We start from the raw sequence: 15363 nt of genomic DNA on the forward strand, positions 1-15363 counted from the left end.
CCCGCCCCTCCCCGCGCCTAAGTCCCTCTCTCAGGCTCCGCCCCGCTTTCTGCCGGTCCTGCTCGCCTCAGCACAGGTGCCGAATAGGATGCCGAATGCGGGGTACAGGGTTCAGGGTGCAAGGAACGGGGGTCCAGCACCGATCCCTGCCTGACAAACCCCGATTCCGTTTGGATCACGCGCCCTTCCAAAGTAAGCCCCGCCCCACTTGCTCAAGTCCTGCCCAGAGATTTAGCCACATCTTCTTTAGGCCCCACGGCCCTGCCCATTCGTTCAAGGCCACGCCTCCCCTCCCTCTCAAGACCTCCCACTTCCCTTGCTCCTTTCCCGGTCCAGTAGCTACTCATAGGAACTCTCATTCTCCGTAAGGCCTGGGCTTCCTCCTTCCCCAAACCCCCAGCATCCCATTGAGAGACTTAAGGCTTGTGGTTGTGGGTGTTTTAATGCACTGAGCTCCAATACAATTCTCCCACCTTTATGGCTAGCACAACCAGATATTACCAGGGCCCCCCTCAGACGACAAATTCAACCAAGGTCAAGGCCAGAGTGAGGTCCAGCGTCTGTCCGAGGTGCATTATCAGCCTTGGCTTTTAGAGTCCTCGACCCTCCCTCAAGCGGTGAAAGAAGGGGAGGTCCTCTCAGTTATCCAGGCTCATGAGTAGAGCAGTGCCCCTCTTGATCCAATGATCAGATGTCATGGTCCCAGAGCGGAGGTCGATGCCAATGACAAACGATGCGCGGTCTGAGCTGCCTGCCCGGTTGGGATAGTAATAGCAGGGACAGGAGTACATGCCTTCGGGGAAGGAGAGGAGAAAGAGTCAGACCCTGGAGCCTCTGGCACAGCAGGGCAGGAGCAAGTGTGGGGGAGGGGTGGAGCAGAGACTGGGTTAGGATCCAAACTAGGGATGGAGCCGGCAAGCTTGAGGGCACTGTCCCACCCTTGGCACTCTTCTTGCGGCTCTCTGTAGGCCGGAAGTGGATCGTGGGCATGAGGCAGACAAGCTGCATGGGCTCTGCCTCCACCAAGCAGGAGTTCTTCCGGTCCCAGCCAGCACCCTCCAGGTATAGGCCCCGAACCCAGACACCATCCTGGGGAGACATGGGGGCAGGTTGGGGGGAAATCTAGACCCTCAGCTGCCAGCACCCCTGTCCTGCCACCTCTCCTTTCCCACCTTTGCTCCCAGCACCCTCCTTCTCCACCAGAACCCCCTCTGCTCGGAACCCCGAGCACATCTGGCTCCCACCTTGGGTGGATACACTAGGTTGCTGTCGTCCACAGTGGAAACAATAAACTCCCAAGAGAGGCTGTCCACTGAAATCTGGGGATTGAAGGTGAGAATAAGGGAGGACCCCCAAAGAGGAGAGCAGATACATATCCCCAGCAACCATCCCCACCACACTTTCCACATTGCTCACATTGTTTTGGCGAGCTGAAGACTGCAGGACAGCAGTGAGGAAGCCGGTGGGAAAGGTGAAGCCAGGCAGCCAGAAGATCACAGGAGGCCGTGTGCGGCTGGCCCACAGCTCAAACTGTTCCACACGCATGGCCAAGTCCCGGGTCCATGAAGCCAATGGCTTTTGTGAGGGATATGCCTGGAGGAGGAGAAGGCAGTGTGTGTTTATTCATTCACTTATTCATGCATTCAAATCCTTGTTTCAACACTTGGAGCAGCTATAAGAAGAATATATGCTGTCAGCCCCTGTTCCCCAACCATAGTTCGGCACAGCTCTCCAAAAGCCAACTCCCAGGAAAGAAGCATAAAATGACAACTATTAACAATAGCACCAGTAATATTAACCAGTTACCATTAATGAAGCACCTTCTAGCATTGTGCACAGTACAGGGGATCCTTGAAACATCCTTGGAGAGGCTAGGAACTTACCCTGAGTAAGTTTCTAACTAAATAACTTTTCAAAGTCAGTCAGTAAAGGGCAGAGTCAGATTTCAACCTTGAACCTGTCTGGCCCCAAAGCCCAGGCTCACTGCTTTTTGCTATATGCTTCCTTAAAACCAGGAGGTCGCCGGCCCAGGGGTGAAAGGAGAGTTCATTGTTGGATTAGGATCAACAGTAATGTAATCTTGCCTTTCCCCAGAGTGGAGGGACACGGGCATCAAAGATGCAACTGAAAACCTCTTCCAGGCTTGTAGACATGACGATGAGGCCCTGGATGCCTTTTTCTAGGTCTGTCAGTGAGAACCTGAACAGGGTAAGGTGGAGGGTTAGGGATGGGGTGGGCCTGGGAGAGCCATCATAGGCAGGCAGTGAAGGCCTTTCCTCGTGCTCCCCCACCACGTTCCACAGAACCGCCCTCCATCTTACAGGATGGTCTCCAAAAGCTTGTTGTATCTCTGAATCTCCTGAAGAAGCACCACATTGAGTGGGGAGGGGTCCATAGCCAGCAGTTTTCGGGTCCCTTCATAGTCAATCATTTCAGGGATCTTCTGTTTCACATCAGCAGCCAACTCAAGGACCTGCCGAGGCAGGAGCTCTGAGCTCTGAGTGCAGACCCCTCTTCCTCATTGCTTTCCCTCCCCCAGGTGTCTGTCTGTCCTTACCTTCTCTTCCCGGCTCTGGTCTCCGGCCCTGGTGGGTGTAATCTGGGGTTGCAGGGAAAGCAGAGTCTCAAAGAGAGTGTGTGCCTCAGTGATCTGGGAGGCCACATCTGCATTAGGGTGCTGGCCAAAGATCTCGGGGGGGTCCATGCAGGGCAACATGCTAATGTACTCCTTGTATGAGGCCAGGCTCCCATCCTTGGGGATGAAATAGGTCTCCAATACTGACAACCTGGGGAGCCACCGCATAATTATCACTGTGTCATGGGGACTCTGGGGCTCCCATGCCAGGCTGAGACCCCATTCATCCAGCTCCCTGCTCTTGCTCCAGCCCCCGCCCCACAACCCCACAAAGCCTGCTTCTCCCATGTCACATTCTCTCCTCACACACTTCCCCTACCCCCAGTGCTGCCCCCACCCCATTCAGCGCCCCCCTCACCTGTAGGAGGGGGTTGATAGAGCCTGCTCACAGAAGTAGTCGTTGATGTAGGTGGTGAGCAGGCGCCGGTCCCAGTCATCCGTGACGTGTCCGCCATAGTTGACACCAGCGATGAGGTACTTGAGCGCATCCCAGGGCGTCTCCTCGTACTCGTCCAGGTAGAGGCTCAGCAAGTTCTCTGACACCTGTGTGTGGTCCCAGCCTGAGCTCCCAGCCCCACACACAGTTATGGCAGGAACCCTTCCAGGGGCGCTTTAACACAGGCTTCCTGTCAGTGGCTATTCCTGCAGGGCAGCCATGGGGCAGGAAGTGTAAGGAGACAGGGCTGGGATGAGGGACCCTGGTTAGCACAAACCTCAAAGTCGGAGTCATTGAAGCCACAGATGATGTTCCAGCCAAGTTGCAGGAACTTTCTGCGTTCAAGTAACACAGAGTGGAAGAAGCACAGTGCAAACAGCAGCTTCTTATACTTGGAGGGTTTGGAGCAGCGGGAAAACTGTGGTTCTGTCATCAGTTGGTAAAGACGGGTCATGTTGGCCTTTAGGCCCTGGGGACAATGAAGTACAGAGGTGGGATGACATGCATCTTGCTTGGCCCTGCCCCTAGCACCGTCGTGTACAGTTGTGGAGGTTGCTCACTGCACAAGGGCACTGGCTGAAGGGATGAGTGGAGGCTGAAATCCAGCCCTTGAGCTGCATGCCAGGACGTGCACTCATTCACGGGGTTGCGTGCCTTTCTCTAATTCACACACGGGCACTGTATGGACTAGGGGCAGCCCTGTCTTCTTGTCTCCGCCCCCCCGCCTTTTGATCCCCTCAACCACGATGTTCTCAATGGTGGGTAGGCCAACTCAATTTGGAAGTGCCAGAAAATACGAACAGAAACATAAACGTGCACTACTGATGAACAAAAATGTACACAACTATGGGCAAAGGGTCAGTAGATAGTGTCTCATCAAGGAGGAACGTTCTATGTGATTGGATTTATCAGGCTTCATGAACAGGTTGGGATTTGGCCTAAGTCTTACAAATGGGAAGGATGTGACGAGGCTGAGAGGAGGGCCTTAGTTTCCCAGAGATGGGAAGAATTGAAGAAATAAAGGCACAAAGGGGAGATAAAGTGAGAAGAGAAGTCTAACTGAAATCAAGTGCAAGTGCTCAGGTGGGGAAAGAATGGCCATGAGCAGATGGAGTGCAATAAGAAGGGCAGTTTGAGCCGTTTGGACCAGATTCACCAGGTATCCTGAAGCCATTTCTGTCTTAAGTAGGACAGTGATACGCTGAAAGAGTATTTTAAGAAGACTCATATATGATGGACAGAACAGAGCAGGGAGAAAACAGAAGTAAGAACATTGGATAACCAATAACAAAAAGAAAATATAATTTTAAAAAATACCATTTACAACCATCATCAAATTATGTAAAATACCATGAAACCACCGAGTCCTAACCACTGGACCACCGGGGAATTCCCTTTACACATCTTTATAGCGAAACTTACAAAACTTTATTGAAATAAAGAATAGGGACTTCCCTGGTGGTGCAGTGGTTTAGAATCCGCCTGCCAATGCAGGGGATACGGGTTCAGTCCCTGGTCCGGGAAGACCCCACATGCTGCGGGGCAACTAAGCCGGTGCGCCACAACTACTGAAGCCCGCATGCTGCAACTGCTGAAGCCCGCGCGCGTAGAGCCTGTGCTCCACAACAAGAGAAGCCACCGCAATGAGAAGCCCGCGCACCACAAGGAAGAGTAGCCCCCGCTCGCCGCAACTAGAGAAAGCCCGTGAGCAGCAACAAAGACCCAACACGGCCAAAAAAATAAAAAATAAATGGAGAGACCTACTATACTCATGGATTGGGAGGCTCAATATCCTAAAGATGATGATTTCCCCCAAATTGCTCAATAGAATTTTTCTGGTGAAAACTTGACAAGCTTGTTCCAAAATTTATGTTGGAGAATAAAAGGTCAGGAATAGCCTGGAGAAGGACATTGGTGAGGGGACTTGCCTTCCCAGCTATCAAGAATTATTATAGGGCTATATAGTAATTAAGACAGTGCACATTGACCCCAGGATAAACAAGTTGACCAGTGAACAGAATAAAGGGCCCAGAAACCCATCTGTATATATATGACATGATTGAGACATTTAACAAAATTGGAATATATAATACATTTAGATTAAAAGAGTGTATCAATTTACTGAAGTTGGCAACTGTGCTTGCAATTGTATAAGAAAACATTCTTATTCTTAGGACTGAGCCCTTTACACTGACATACACTGAAGTATGTAGCAGTAAAGGGCCAGGATACATGCAATGAACTCTCAAACGTTTCAGAAGAAGTGTGAGTGAGGAGAGAGCGAAAAACAGAGAGAGATCGAATGATAAGGCAAGTGGGACAAAATGTTAACAACAGATGAATTTGGGTAACATACATGTGAGGGTTCTTTGTTTCTTACAACTTTTTGTTTCTTACAAAAGTTTCTTACAACTTTTCTGTAAGTTTAAAATTATTTCCAAATAAAATACTTTTAAAATATTGGCCTCTTTGTCAGCTTCCAAAAGAAATCTGGTTGCACCAACTATACCCTGAATGTCCTACTTTCTCTGAAGGTTTGGTGGATCCCAGGAAGGTTCTGTATCACCAGCAAGTAGCATTTCACAGAAGGCTCTCCTGGGCTGAGCTAGAACAAGGCCCTCTCCTCTGGTGACCCAACCACGGCAGAGCCATCCTCTCTGACTCCTCTCTCCTCCTGGGTTTTGCTCCAATTCATCATTGCCTCCACGCTCACTGCTTATCATGCCGACCTAAACAGCACCCACCTCAGGGCCAACACATCTCTACCCATCACAGAGGGTGGGGCTCAGCCAACAGAGGGCCCACGGGCTACCAAGGCACACACCTCTCTTAGAAGGCAATAAGAAAGGCTCTTAAAAAATGAACTAAAAAAAAAAAAAAAGTTCTGTTTCTCTGGCAACACATTTCTGGACCGTTTGACATTTTTAAATGGGAGTACAGAATACTTTTGTTGGCAGAAAAGAATATAAATAAAAATCAACTTTAAACATATATTTTTAAAAAATTAGTGGCGCCATTAACAAAAATGGGATGAGGAGATAATCTACGTGGAGGATGACTTGTTTTGAGAGCGTGGGATTTATGGTGCTGGTGTGCCGAAAAGAAATGCTTCATAACCAGATGGAATTCAGACCCTGCAGTGAGTTTGATACTGGAGCCAGAGATGGGGATTGGGGTTGAAATCAGGAAGAGGACAATTTCTCCATCAACTTGTGAAAGGAGGAAATGTAGAATGAGGACAGGACAGGACGAGAAAGAAACACAGAAGTAATAAATAATGTGGCAAGAAACAGAGGGGGGACCAGGAGTGTGTGTCGGGGAAACCAGGGAGAGGGACAGTCAACTATGCCAGCTGCCTCCAGGTGGTCAAAAAGGATTTAATGATGAAAGACATCCACACACCTGTGCATTCATAGGGTCCTCATTTATTGAGCACCTACTACATGCGCATCCCTGTGTTAGTCACAGGATGAGCAAAACGGTGAGGGGGAAGAAAAGGCATGGCCTCTGCCCTCTTCTTGGAGCTTACAGTTTAGAAAAGAAGTCAGGCATCAGCCAGGATCACACTAATACGTGTAAAATTCCCCACAGTGGGAAGACCAGAGGGAGTGGTGAAGGTTTTAGGAGTGTTACCTAGACATGGAGGTCAGAGTCTTCCTGAGAAAGTGCTGGTGGGGCTGAGACCTGAAGGGGCGAAGGAGGGGACGGGGAGGAAAGCAGGGAGGGCAGCACATGCAAAAGCCCCAAGCAGGAGAATACAGGGTCTATCAAGGAAGAAGAACAAAGCAATTTAAAAATCAAGGTGTAGGTAGAGCAAAGAAAGTGAAGGGGAGAGCGGCGACCGACAAAGCTGGGGAGGCGCCCGCTGGGGCATGTGAATAGGGTTTTGATCTTGATTAAAAGCAATGAAAAGTGACTAAAATAGTTTTAAGTAGGAGGTAAGTGGGTAGGATGCAGCAACATGATCAGATTTTAAATCTGCAATTCACTGATTGCATTCAATGGTGACCTTGTAATATTGGAGATAAAATTTTCAATAGAGTTGGAGGGAAGGAAGGAGAAAGGCCGGGAAGTGACATCAGGGTAAGAATGTAAGGAAATGTCGGGAGGAGGAAGGGTCTGAAGGGTCCAAGCGCTAGTTATATACACTTTCTTTGCCTCCATTTCCTACCTGTAAAATGGGGGTGATAGTATTTACCTGATAGGTGTGTGTGTGTTAAATGGATTAATAAATGTAAAGCATTTAGAACAATGCCTGGCACATAATAACACTCAAGAGATGTTAGCTATTACTATTATGTTCTAAGAGTTTGGCACACAGAAGAGGGAAAGGAGGTGGAATTTTTTAGAGGACAGCAGAATCAAAAAAATCCGCGTTGTTGTTAAGGTTAAACCCTCTCTCTGAGGCCTGGAAGATGAAAGGTAGGCCAGATGGCACGGTCGCTGCTGGCTGTCAGTTGCCCATACCTTTGGCGGCTCTGTGGTCATCTTGATGCTGGCCTGCAAGATCGAGATAGGGAAGTCTGGGTGGGGGCTGGAGCTGAGCCAGAGGCGGAAGGAAGGGTGTGGATCCTCCACCTGCAGCTGTTCCACCAGTTTGTCCAGGTTAGGCATCCACGACAGTGACAGGTGGCAGTTGGCCAAGAACACCCAATGTCCTGCAAGGAGATGCTGGATGCAGTGGGAACCACTCCCTATGCCCCACCTGTCCCCCCACTTTCCACCTGATTGTGTGTGTGGTGGCTGGGAGAGATGGGGTTCAAATGCTCAGGTGCCACCCCTGGGGCCTTCTGGAGAAGTGGGAGCTGCAGTTACAGCAGGGCGAAGGAGGTGGGAGGTGGTGGGCAGTCGGGCCAGGGACACAGGTGGGCGCAGAACAGGATGGATACTGACCCTGAACCACACCCTCTCGGAGGAGCCGAGCCGCGATGGGGGCCTGGCCCTGGCCCAGAGACAGGGCATGGAAGCGCTGGGCCATGCCCGTGTGCTCTGCCAGCTGGAGCAGGGTACTGGTGGGGTCCACGCCGGGAGACAGGATAAATATGAGTGGGGTCCGCGGGGCTGAGTCTTCCATCACCTGCCAGCAGCACAGGGCGTGGGCTCAGGCAGAAGGCCAGGTGAGGCAGTGGGACAGGGACTGAGGAAATGCGGGCGGCCGCCTGGGACAGGGAGAGGGAGGCGGGAAGGAAACCAAGCCACTGACCAACTTCATGTTTAGCACAGGCGGCTCAGTGAAGCGGGAGCCAAGGTTGGAGACGATGAAGGAGGTTACGCAGGACGCCACGCGGTCCTGGCGCAGGGAGCGAACGATCAGCATCCGTTGCATTTCATTGCAGGCGTTCTCCCACTCACCTGGGGGTGAGGTGAGTGATCGCAGGGAGAGTGAGTCGGGAAGAGCTGGGAATGTAAACAAAGGGGCACCTGCAGGAACGCCGGGTCAGGAGGCAGATGTGCTGAGGGAACTTGGGAGAGAGAGGGGAGGAATCAGAGAGAGAAGAGAGGGCATGCGGCTGAACGAGGGCGGGAGAGAGGCAGGAGAGGGAGGCCTGGCGCCCAGGCACCTGGCAACATAGCCTTCTCCGGGGTGGCATTGGTGTACCACAGGTTCCAGTCACGAGGATACTGTTCAAAGGAGTTCATGAGCCCGTGGAAGTTGGTCAGTTTGTCCAGCTCTGTGATGTTATCCCAGTAGGCGTCTGCGAGCCAGCTGGTACAGGGGTTATCCATTTGGCCCTCGCGATCCAGGACCTGGGGGTGGGAGGGTGGCGAGAGGAGAAAACGATTGACCGGGAACACCCCCAAAGGAGCATTATCTCTTTTTTCAAGGTGGAAAAGCCATGATGAGTATTTCATGAAACAAAATGAAGAAATAAATACAGGAATCTGAGATGGATCGGAATCCACCTTTATTGGGGAAATAAGTGGGGGGGCAGGGGCGGGGGTGGGGGCTCGGTCTCTGAGACGCTGTGCGGAGGTGACACAGTCCGAAGTTAAGAAGCGGGCGCCCTCTGGTGGTTGCCTGGCAATAATGCCCCTTACCCGAATGATTTCAATTGCAGTCTCACCCTTGAGAGAAGCACAAACTAACTGTTCACTCACTCATTTACCCTTTTTAACAAATATTTGTTGTTCACCAACTATGTGTTTTAAGCACCTGGGACACGCCACTGAACAAAACAGACAAACACCTCTGCCCTTGAGGAGCTTATTTTCCACCACGAGACAGCGGATACTGAACCAAAAACATAACAAGTAAATTATCTAGTACGATAAAGGTGGCAGTGCCATGGAAAAAGAGAATAGGCTGAGGAGGATAAGGCAGATTGGAAGTGCTGGGGGGTAGTCTGAAATACTAAATAAGAAAGTCAAGGAAATCTCAGTGAGGTGAGATTTAAATCAAGACTTGAAGGAGGGGAGGGGGAACAATTTTCTGGCAGAAGGAACAGCCAGTGCAAAGGCCCTGGGGTGGGATATGCCTGCGACAAGAAGCCGCCCGTGCAGCTGGAGTGGACGGAGTGTGGAGCTGGGCAGCGGGGGATGACATCAGTGATGGGGCATCCATTTTCAAAGAATCTCTCTGGTCGCTGTGTTGAGAGACTAGGGGTGGCAGAGGCTCTTGCTAAAATCCAGATGAGAGGTGAAGTGAAGGTGGCAAAAGGAACGAAACTGTTGTCCAAGGAGGGTGTGCTGACGGCTGAGGGGACCGTGGTAAGGTTGGCAGCTTTAAGGGCCCACCTGAGGTGCACGGCCATGGATTTAAAGTGAGTCCAGTCGGTGTGGGCATGTTCTTCTCCAGTCAAGCTCAGCTGCATGGGTCACACTGGGACAGAGGGGAAGGAGAGCTGGATCTTACCAGAGCGGTAGCTTCAGCGAGCAAATGCCACACCGTGCGGTGGGGGGGGGGGGGGCGGTGAGGGGGGGCGGTGTGCAAAGGGGCTGAGGGTGTTGACAAGGGAGAAAGTGTAATGGTGGCCACGAAATTAGGCTGGGGAAGGAGTGGCCTGAGAGGCAGTGAAAGAGTGGCCAGCTCATACCAACCAGCTGGTCGCAGGTAAAGGGGCCCAAAGCCCCGCCTGTAACTCGGGCAAGGAGGCACAAGGCAAGTCACCCCCCGCGCCCTCCCCCCCAGGAGTTTTTCAGGCGCCTGCTCCTGCCAGCGTTCCTCCGCACTCGCGCACTCGCTGGAGCCTCAGGCCTTACCCTCTGGGTGTGGAGTCCATCCCCCAGCCTTGTCCGCCCCACCCTCGGATGTGCCCTCCGCTCCACTCACCACGCCCCCGCGCAGAAAGAAGTTGTATTCATCCATGTTGAGTTTGCCGGAAGTCTCCAGGATTTTGGCACACATCTGGAAACTGAACAGTAGCTTGTGGCGCTCGAAAAGCGTGCGGCAGGTGTACCTGGGAGGGACAGGGGATGGGGGGGCGGGAGGTAGGGTACTCAGCATGAATGCTTTCTGAGAGAGGACCAGACCATCACACAGCCCTACACAGAAGGAGGGCCTTACTCAGCTTCGAGTCCAAACCTCTCGTAAACAGCCAAGCATTCAGGGCACTAGAGAGAGGACGTGGTTTTCCCAGAGTTTCCTCAACAACGACTGGACCCCTGCTATGTGCCAGGTACCCTGCCAGGTCCTGAAGACACAAAGATGAACAAGCACGGTCTCTGTGCTGGAGGAAGTCAGGTAGAGTGGGGAGGACAGGCGAGAGGCCATCGGGGCTACCATAGGACGTGATGAGTCCTATACAAGGGTGGCAGCCCCCGCCCTGCCTGGAGCGGAGCTGCCCGGAGGTACAGCCAAGTTACCGAGTGATTGGCAGAGAGGAGAGGGGAGGACGCCAGGGAGAGCTCAGAGCACAAGCGAAGCAGGCAGTGGGGGCGGGAAAACCATGGCGTGCAGGCCGGTCAGCGGTGCTCAGGCATCCAGCGTAAGGAGGGGAAAGGTGAGGCTGGGAGCCAGGTGGTGGCCAAGGCACGGAGGACTTTGTGGCCATTGGACACAAAACCACCACCGAAGAGTGTAAACCGGGAGTGGCATGGCCAGATTTCTGTGTTTGAAAGGCTCACGCTGGCGCCTGCAGGAGGACAGATTAGAGAGGGACAGACTTGGAGGCAGAAGGACCTGTTGGGAGCCCGTTGGGGAATTCAGAAAGAAAGATCACGGCGGCCTCCACTGAAGTGCAGTCATGGCACTGGGGAGACTCGGGTGGGGTGGGGGAACAGTTTGCAGAAAGAATCATGAGCAAAACCTGGTGACTGATCTGAGGGGTGAGGGACAGCGAAGAGTCAGGAACATCTCCTGGCTTCTGGCTTGGGTGCCTGGGAGGCGGGTGTTGGTGCCACTCAGGGGTGTGGCCCCGAAGAAAGAGGGAAGCTAACGAGTTTGACGTGAAACAAGCTGAACTTGAAGGGTCTGTGGGAAGTCCAGGCAGAGGGGTCAGGAACCTCGCTACTCAAAGTGCGAGCCACAGACCAAGAGCCGCAGCTTCACCTGGAGCTTGTTAGAAATGCAGGCTCCCAGGCCCCAGCCCAGACCCACTGAATCTGAGTCTGCATTTTAACACGACTCCCAGTGCGTCGTGGGCACGTGAACCGTTTGAGAAGTGCTGGTATAGGAGACGGTCCTACACACAAGGCTAATGCTCAAGGCAGACCTGAAGAGAAGATACACTGGAACAGGGACTAGTCAGCCCGTGGATGATGGTTAGACCCCGACCGCGGACGCCACCCAGGGGAAGTGCATGGAGAGAGGAGCAGGGGGACAAGAGCGGTGGCATGGGGCAGCACGAAGGCACAAGTAGCCAGAGGGCTCGGCGTAGAGCCGCTGGGCCTCCCGCCGAGCTCGCGCGGCGCGTGGGGAGGCACGCAGACCTGTAGACGGCGTAGGTGTGGCACTCGTTCAGGTGGTCGATGCGGTCCTGCAGCGTGTTGCTGCGACGGCTCTTGTCGATGCTGAGGATAAAGAGGCTGATGTAGGCGTCCAGCGAGAACTGGTACATGGGGTCGATGCGGCCCATGTCGTTGAGCACGAAGAACAGCACCGAGGCCCGCTGGGCGCAAGGGCGGTAAGCCTGTGGAGGGGGCGGAGTCAGGGCCGGAGGGGCGGGGGCTCGGGCAAGGAGGGGGCTGGGCCGGAGGGCGCAGAGGCTCACCTCGCGGGCCAGGTCGATGTTGATCTCCGTGGTTTCGCTGGTCTCTAGCTGCTTTGTCACCTCCGTGGCGGTTATCTTGGAGGTCCGCAGCGTGTTCACCAGCTGCACGTCGTCTAGCAGGGAGCCTGTGGCCTCGTTCAGCAGTCTGGAGGGAAGCCAAGAGGCACGTGGATGGAGAGGCTTTAGGGGTACTGGGCTGGGGTCGGGGAGTGGGGAGACCCCCCCCATCAGCCCCCGGGGCTGTAGTCCGGCCTGCGAGCAGACAAGCGGGCCGCGGGTGGGGGGAGGCGAGGTCTCACCGAAGGATCTCGTCCTCCAGCTCCTCGAGCTGCCTCTTGCCAGCGGCGATATTGACGACCAGTGAGTCCTTCTGCTCTTCCAGCTCCGGCCGCTCCTTCCGGACCACGACGCCCAGCAGCTGGGCCTCCAGGCCCTGGGATCGCCAGGACTCGTGGTGAGAATCCCACCGCGGTGACCTTTACCCGTTTCATCCCTTTACCCCCTCACGCCCCGCATCCGCAGCTGCCTGACACAATCTTAGCCTCTTCTCAATCCTGCCGGACTCTACGGCCCTCCCGGGTTCACCCTAGTTCAGTCTAGGCATCAGCCCCCACCCACCTGTTCTTTGACAGCAAAGTTGACAATGGTGGTCTTGGCTGAGGTCTCTGGGCCGTAGTGCGGGTTGGAGAGCTTGGTGGTGATGTAGAATCGGAAACTGGTATTGTATTCCACCTCCTTATCTCCGATGCGCATCATCAGGCGGCCACCTGCACCCACAGGAGGGTCAAGGGCAAGGACCCCACGTGATCAGGTGTGGGCTGACCCGTTGTTCCCCAACTGGAATCCAGTAGCAGCGACTCAGCCTGCCCTAATGTCCCCGGCCCAGGGCTGTCTGAATACAGGGACAGGTAAGTAGAGGACACAGCCAAAGACCCAGCCCTTTCTTCCCCTGTGTCCGACTCGGATGGGCTCTAGGATTTGTCCTTCAGACCAACCCCACAATAAGCCTGGGCCCTCACCAGTTCGAGCTACAGATTTGTTGAGCACGGGGTTGAGTGTGGGGTCCAGATATTCCTGCACGTTCTGGAGCAGTACTGGGTGTCCAAACTGGATGGCCTTTTCTAGGACTCGAAGGTAATCGCTCATCTGCAGATCGATGATCTGTAGGCCCTAGAGAGCAAGGAAAAAGATGCAAGAACTGCTGCAGGATCCAAGGGGGGTAATGGCCTGAGGGAAGGACCTCAGGAAGACTCAGGCTTGGGAAGAGAATATAAGGGGACAGATCAGTCCCCCAGCCTTATACCTGACTTCCTTCCATGTTCTTGATCCATTTCAGGGCCTGGGCCTGAGGATCAATCATCAGTGCCCACCTGAAGGAGGAAGCGTGAGTCAGAAGACAGGCTCTGCCCTTACTCAGCCTCGTGCTCCCAGCAGCACACTTACCTGTTGCTACGGGTGACAATGATGCCATTCTCAGTGGAGAAGGCATCCGACGGCAACCCTTGGAGGTTCCAGTCCCGAACTTTGGTAGGATTGGACAGGAATTTATCAAAGGTGAAGTGGGGTGAGCAAGGAACTTGCAGCTCTGAGATCTGGGTGAGAAGAGCCCCAAGCTTCAGCCTGGAGATCTGAGCCCAGCACCCCTGCCCCTTCCCTACATCTCTGTTACTCCCAAAGGCCACAATCTCAGAGCCCATGAGCTCACTCATCACGCCTAAGCCCTGCCTCACCTTCCTGATCCAGATTTGGTTGACGACCTCATCCCGGTAGTTGGTCAGGAAGGGTCCCATGTAGGACAGGAAGGCAGCTGCCAGGAGACAGTCTCCCACCAGGTAGCCCAGATCCCCCTCCAGGCCCTGGAGGACAGCAGGGGAGGTGTAAGGCTGCCTGGGCCCCCAGCCTGGAGACACCTGGACTGCTCTGAAGGCACTCTCCTCTGGACACTAACCAGATCAGAGAGAGTCTTTGCCACTCCTAGACCCTTGCACCCTGAGAACTCTAACCTACTCTCACAACTTTTGAGTTCCCCATCTTTTTTTCCCTTTTCTTCACATTTGGGCCACACCATGCGGCTTACAGGAATCTCAGTTCCCCAACCAGGGATCGAAGTCGGGCCATGGCAGTGATAGTGCCGAACCCTAACCACTAGGCCACCAGGGAACTCCCTTGAGTTCCCCATCTTTAACAGCAATGTTTATTTCTTACGATAAGGCCTAACCCTCTTGTGAAGCCAGGAGCTCACCGAGGGTAGAGACGAGATGCCCCAGGTCAGTTTCAATCTGGCCAGTGGGCTATGTCAAGGGTCCTCGTGTGTGCTTTCCAGCCCTACCTAAACACAGAAGCAGATCCCCCATGGTACAAAAAGTCTCTCCTTCTACTATTCTCACCAAATGTCAGGAGGTGGAGGGGAAGAACTCCCATGCCCCATTCATGGCTGTCCCTTCACCCAAGTATCCCCATTTCCCCCGCCTGTCCCTCAACCTAAACGGGATGGGAGCTCTTGGCACTGGTGGGCAGGGAAGAAGGACAGCCAGGTGGTGCAATGATCTCACCTTCACCATCTCCTCCCATCGGGCCTTCTCGCCAGCCAACCCAGACACCAGCATCCCGGCTCGTTCCAGCTTCACCTCCATCTCCTCGGACTTCTTGCGAAGCTCCTCCTTCTGTGCCAGCTTCTCATCGTACTGTTTCTTCAGCATCTCCAGTTTCCCGGCCACCTGGGAGGAATCAGAGTACAGGGATCAGACACGGGGCTTGAGGCCAGATTGTCCTGGCTTCGGATCACCAGTCTGCCGGGTTGTGGGAAAATGAACCTCGGGGAAAATGATCTCTTTGGGCCTGTTTCCTCACGTGCAAAATAAGAACAATCAACACCTGCCCTACAGGGTTGTTGTGAGGAGAAAAACAAGATCAAATATGTGTGATAAGTTGCGTTTTCTTTCCCATCCCTCCACCACCCTTTCCTTGAGCCTGGAAACTACTTGGTAACGGACTCAAGGCTGAGTAGGAGACACACCTCTCGTAGCATAGTGATAAAGCACACAGGATGTGTTGGCAAGAGAGGACCAGATAGCACAGAAATAACGGCCACTCTGTGCCAGAGGCCACACCTAAGGTGAGACCTTGAGAGAGGAAGGAGGAGT

At 53.6% G+C, this 15363-nt stretch overlaps 1 protein-coding gene across 1 annotated transcript in view; it reads right to left on the reverse strand.

Moving 5' to 3' along the window:
* Positions 1 to 17: 17 nt before the first annotated feature.
* Positions 18 to 15363, reverse strand: part of LOC149744752 (dynein axonemal heavy chain 2-like) — an 84901-nt gene continuing 69555 nt past the window's right edge. The window contains 22 exon segments of the mRNA XM_089900418.1: positions 18 to 793; positions 939 to 1089; positions 1245 to 1319; positions 1417 to 1593; positions 2085 to 2199; positions 2322 to 2473; positions 2558 to 2786; positions 2994 to 3178; positions 3349 to 3540; positions 7539 to 7729; positions 7965 to 8148; positions 8275 to 8501; positions 8504 to 8819; positions 10342 to 10468; positions 11940 to 12139; positions 12221 to 12365; positions 12520 to 12653; positions 12839 to 12987; positions 13240 to 13390; positions 13524 to 13590; positions 13664 to 14076; positions 14773 to 14937. Coding sequence (XP_089756544.1) covers positions 639 to 793; positions 939 to 1089; positions 1245 to 1319; positions 1417 to 1593; positions 2085 to 2199; positions 2322 to 2473; positions 2558 to 2786; positions 2994 to 3178; positions 3349 to 3540; positions 7539 to 7729; positions 7965 to 8148; positions 8275 to 8501; positions 8504 to 8819; positions 10342 to 10468; positions 11940 to 12139; positions 12221 to 12365; positions 12520 to 12653; positions 12839 to 12987; positions 13240 to 13390; positions 13524 to 13590; positions 13664 to 14076; positions 14773 to 14937 — 3900 coding nt within the window. The 3' untranslated portion in view covers positions 18 to 638.

This window comes from Delphinapterus leucas, chromosome 19, assembly GCF_059928025.1.
Source record: "Delphinapterus leucas isolate spDelLeu-1000000601 "Yukka" chromosome 19, BTC_Dleu_Yukka2, whole genome shotgun sequence".
NCBI classification, from domain to species: Eukaryota; Metazoa; Chordata; class Mammalia; order Artiodactyla; family Monodontidae; genus Delphinapterus; species Delphinapterus leucas.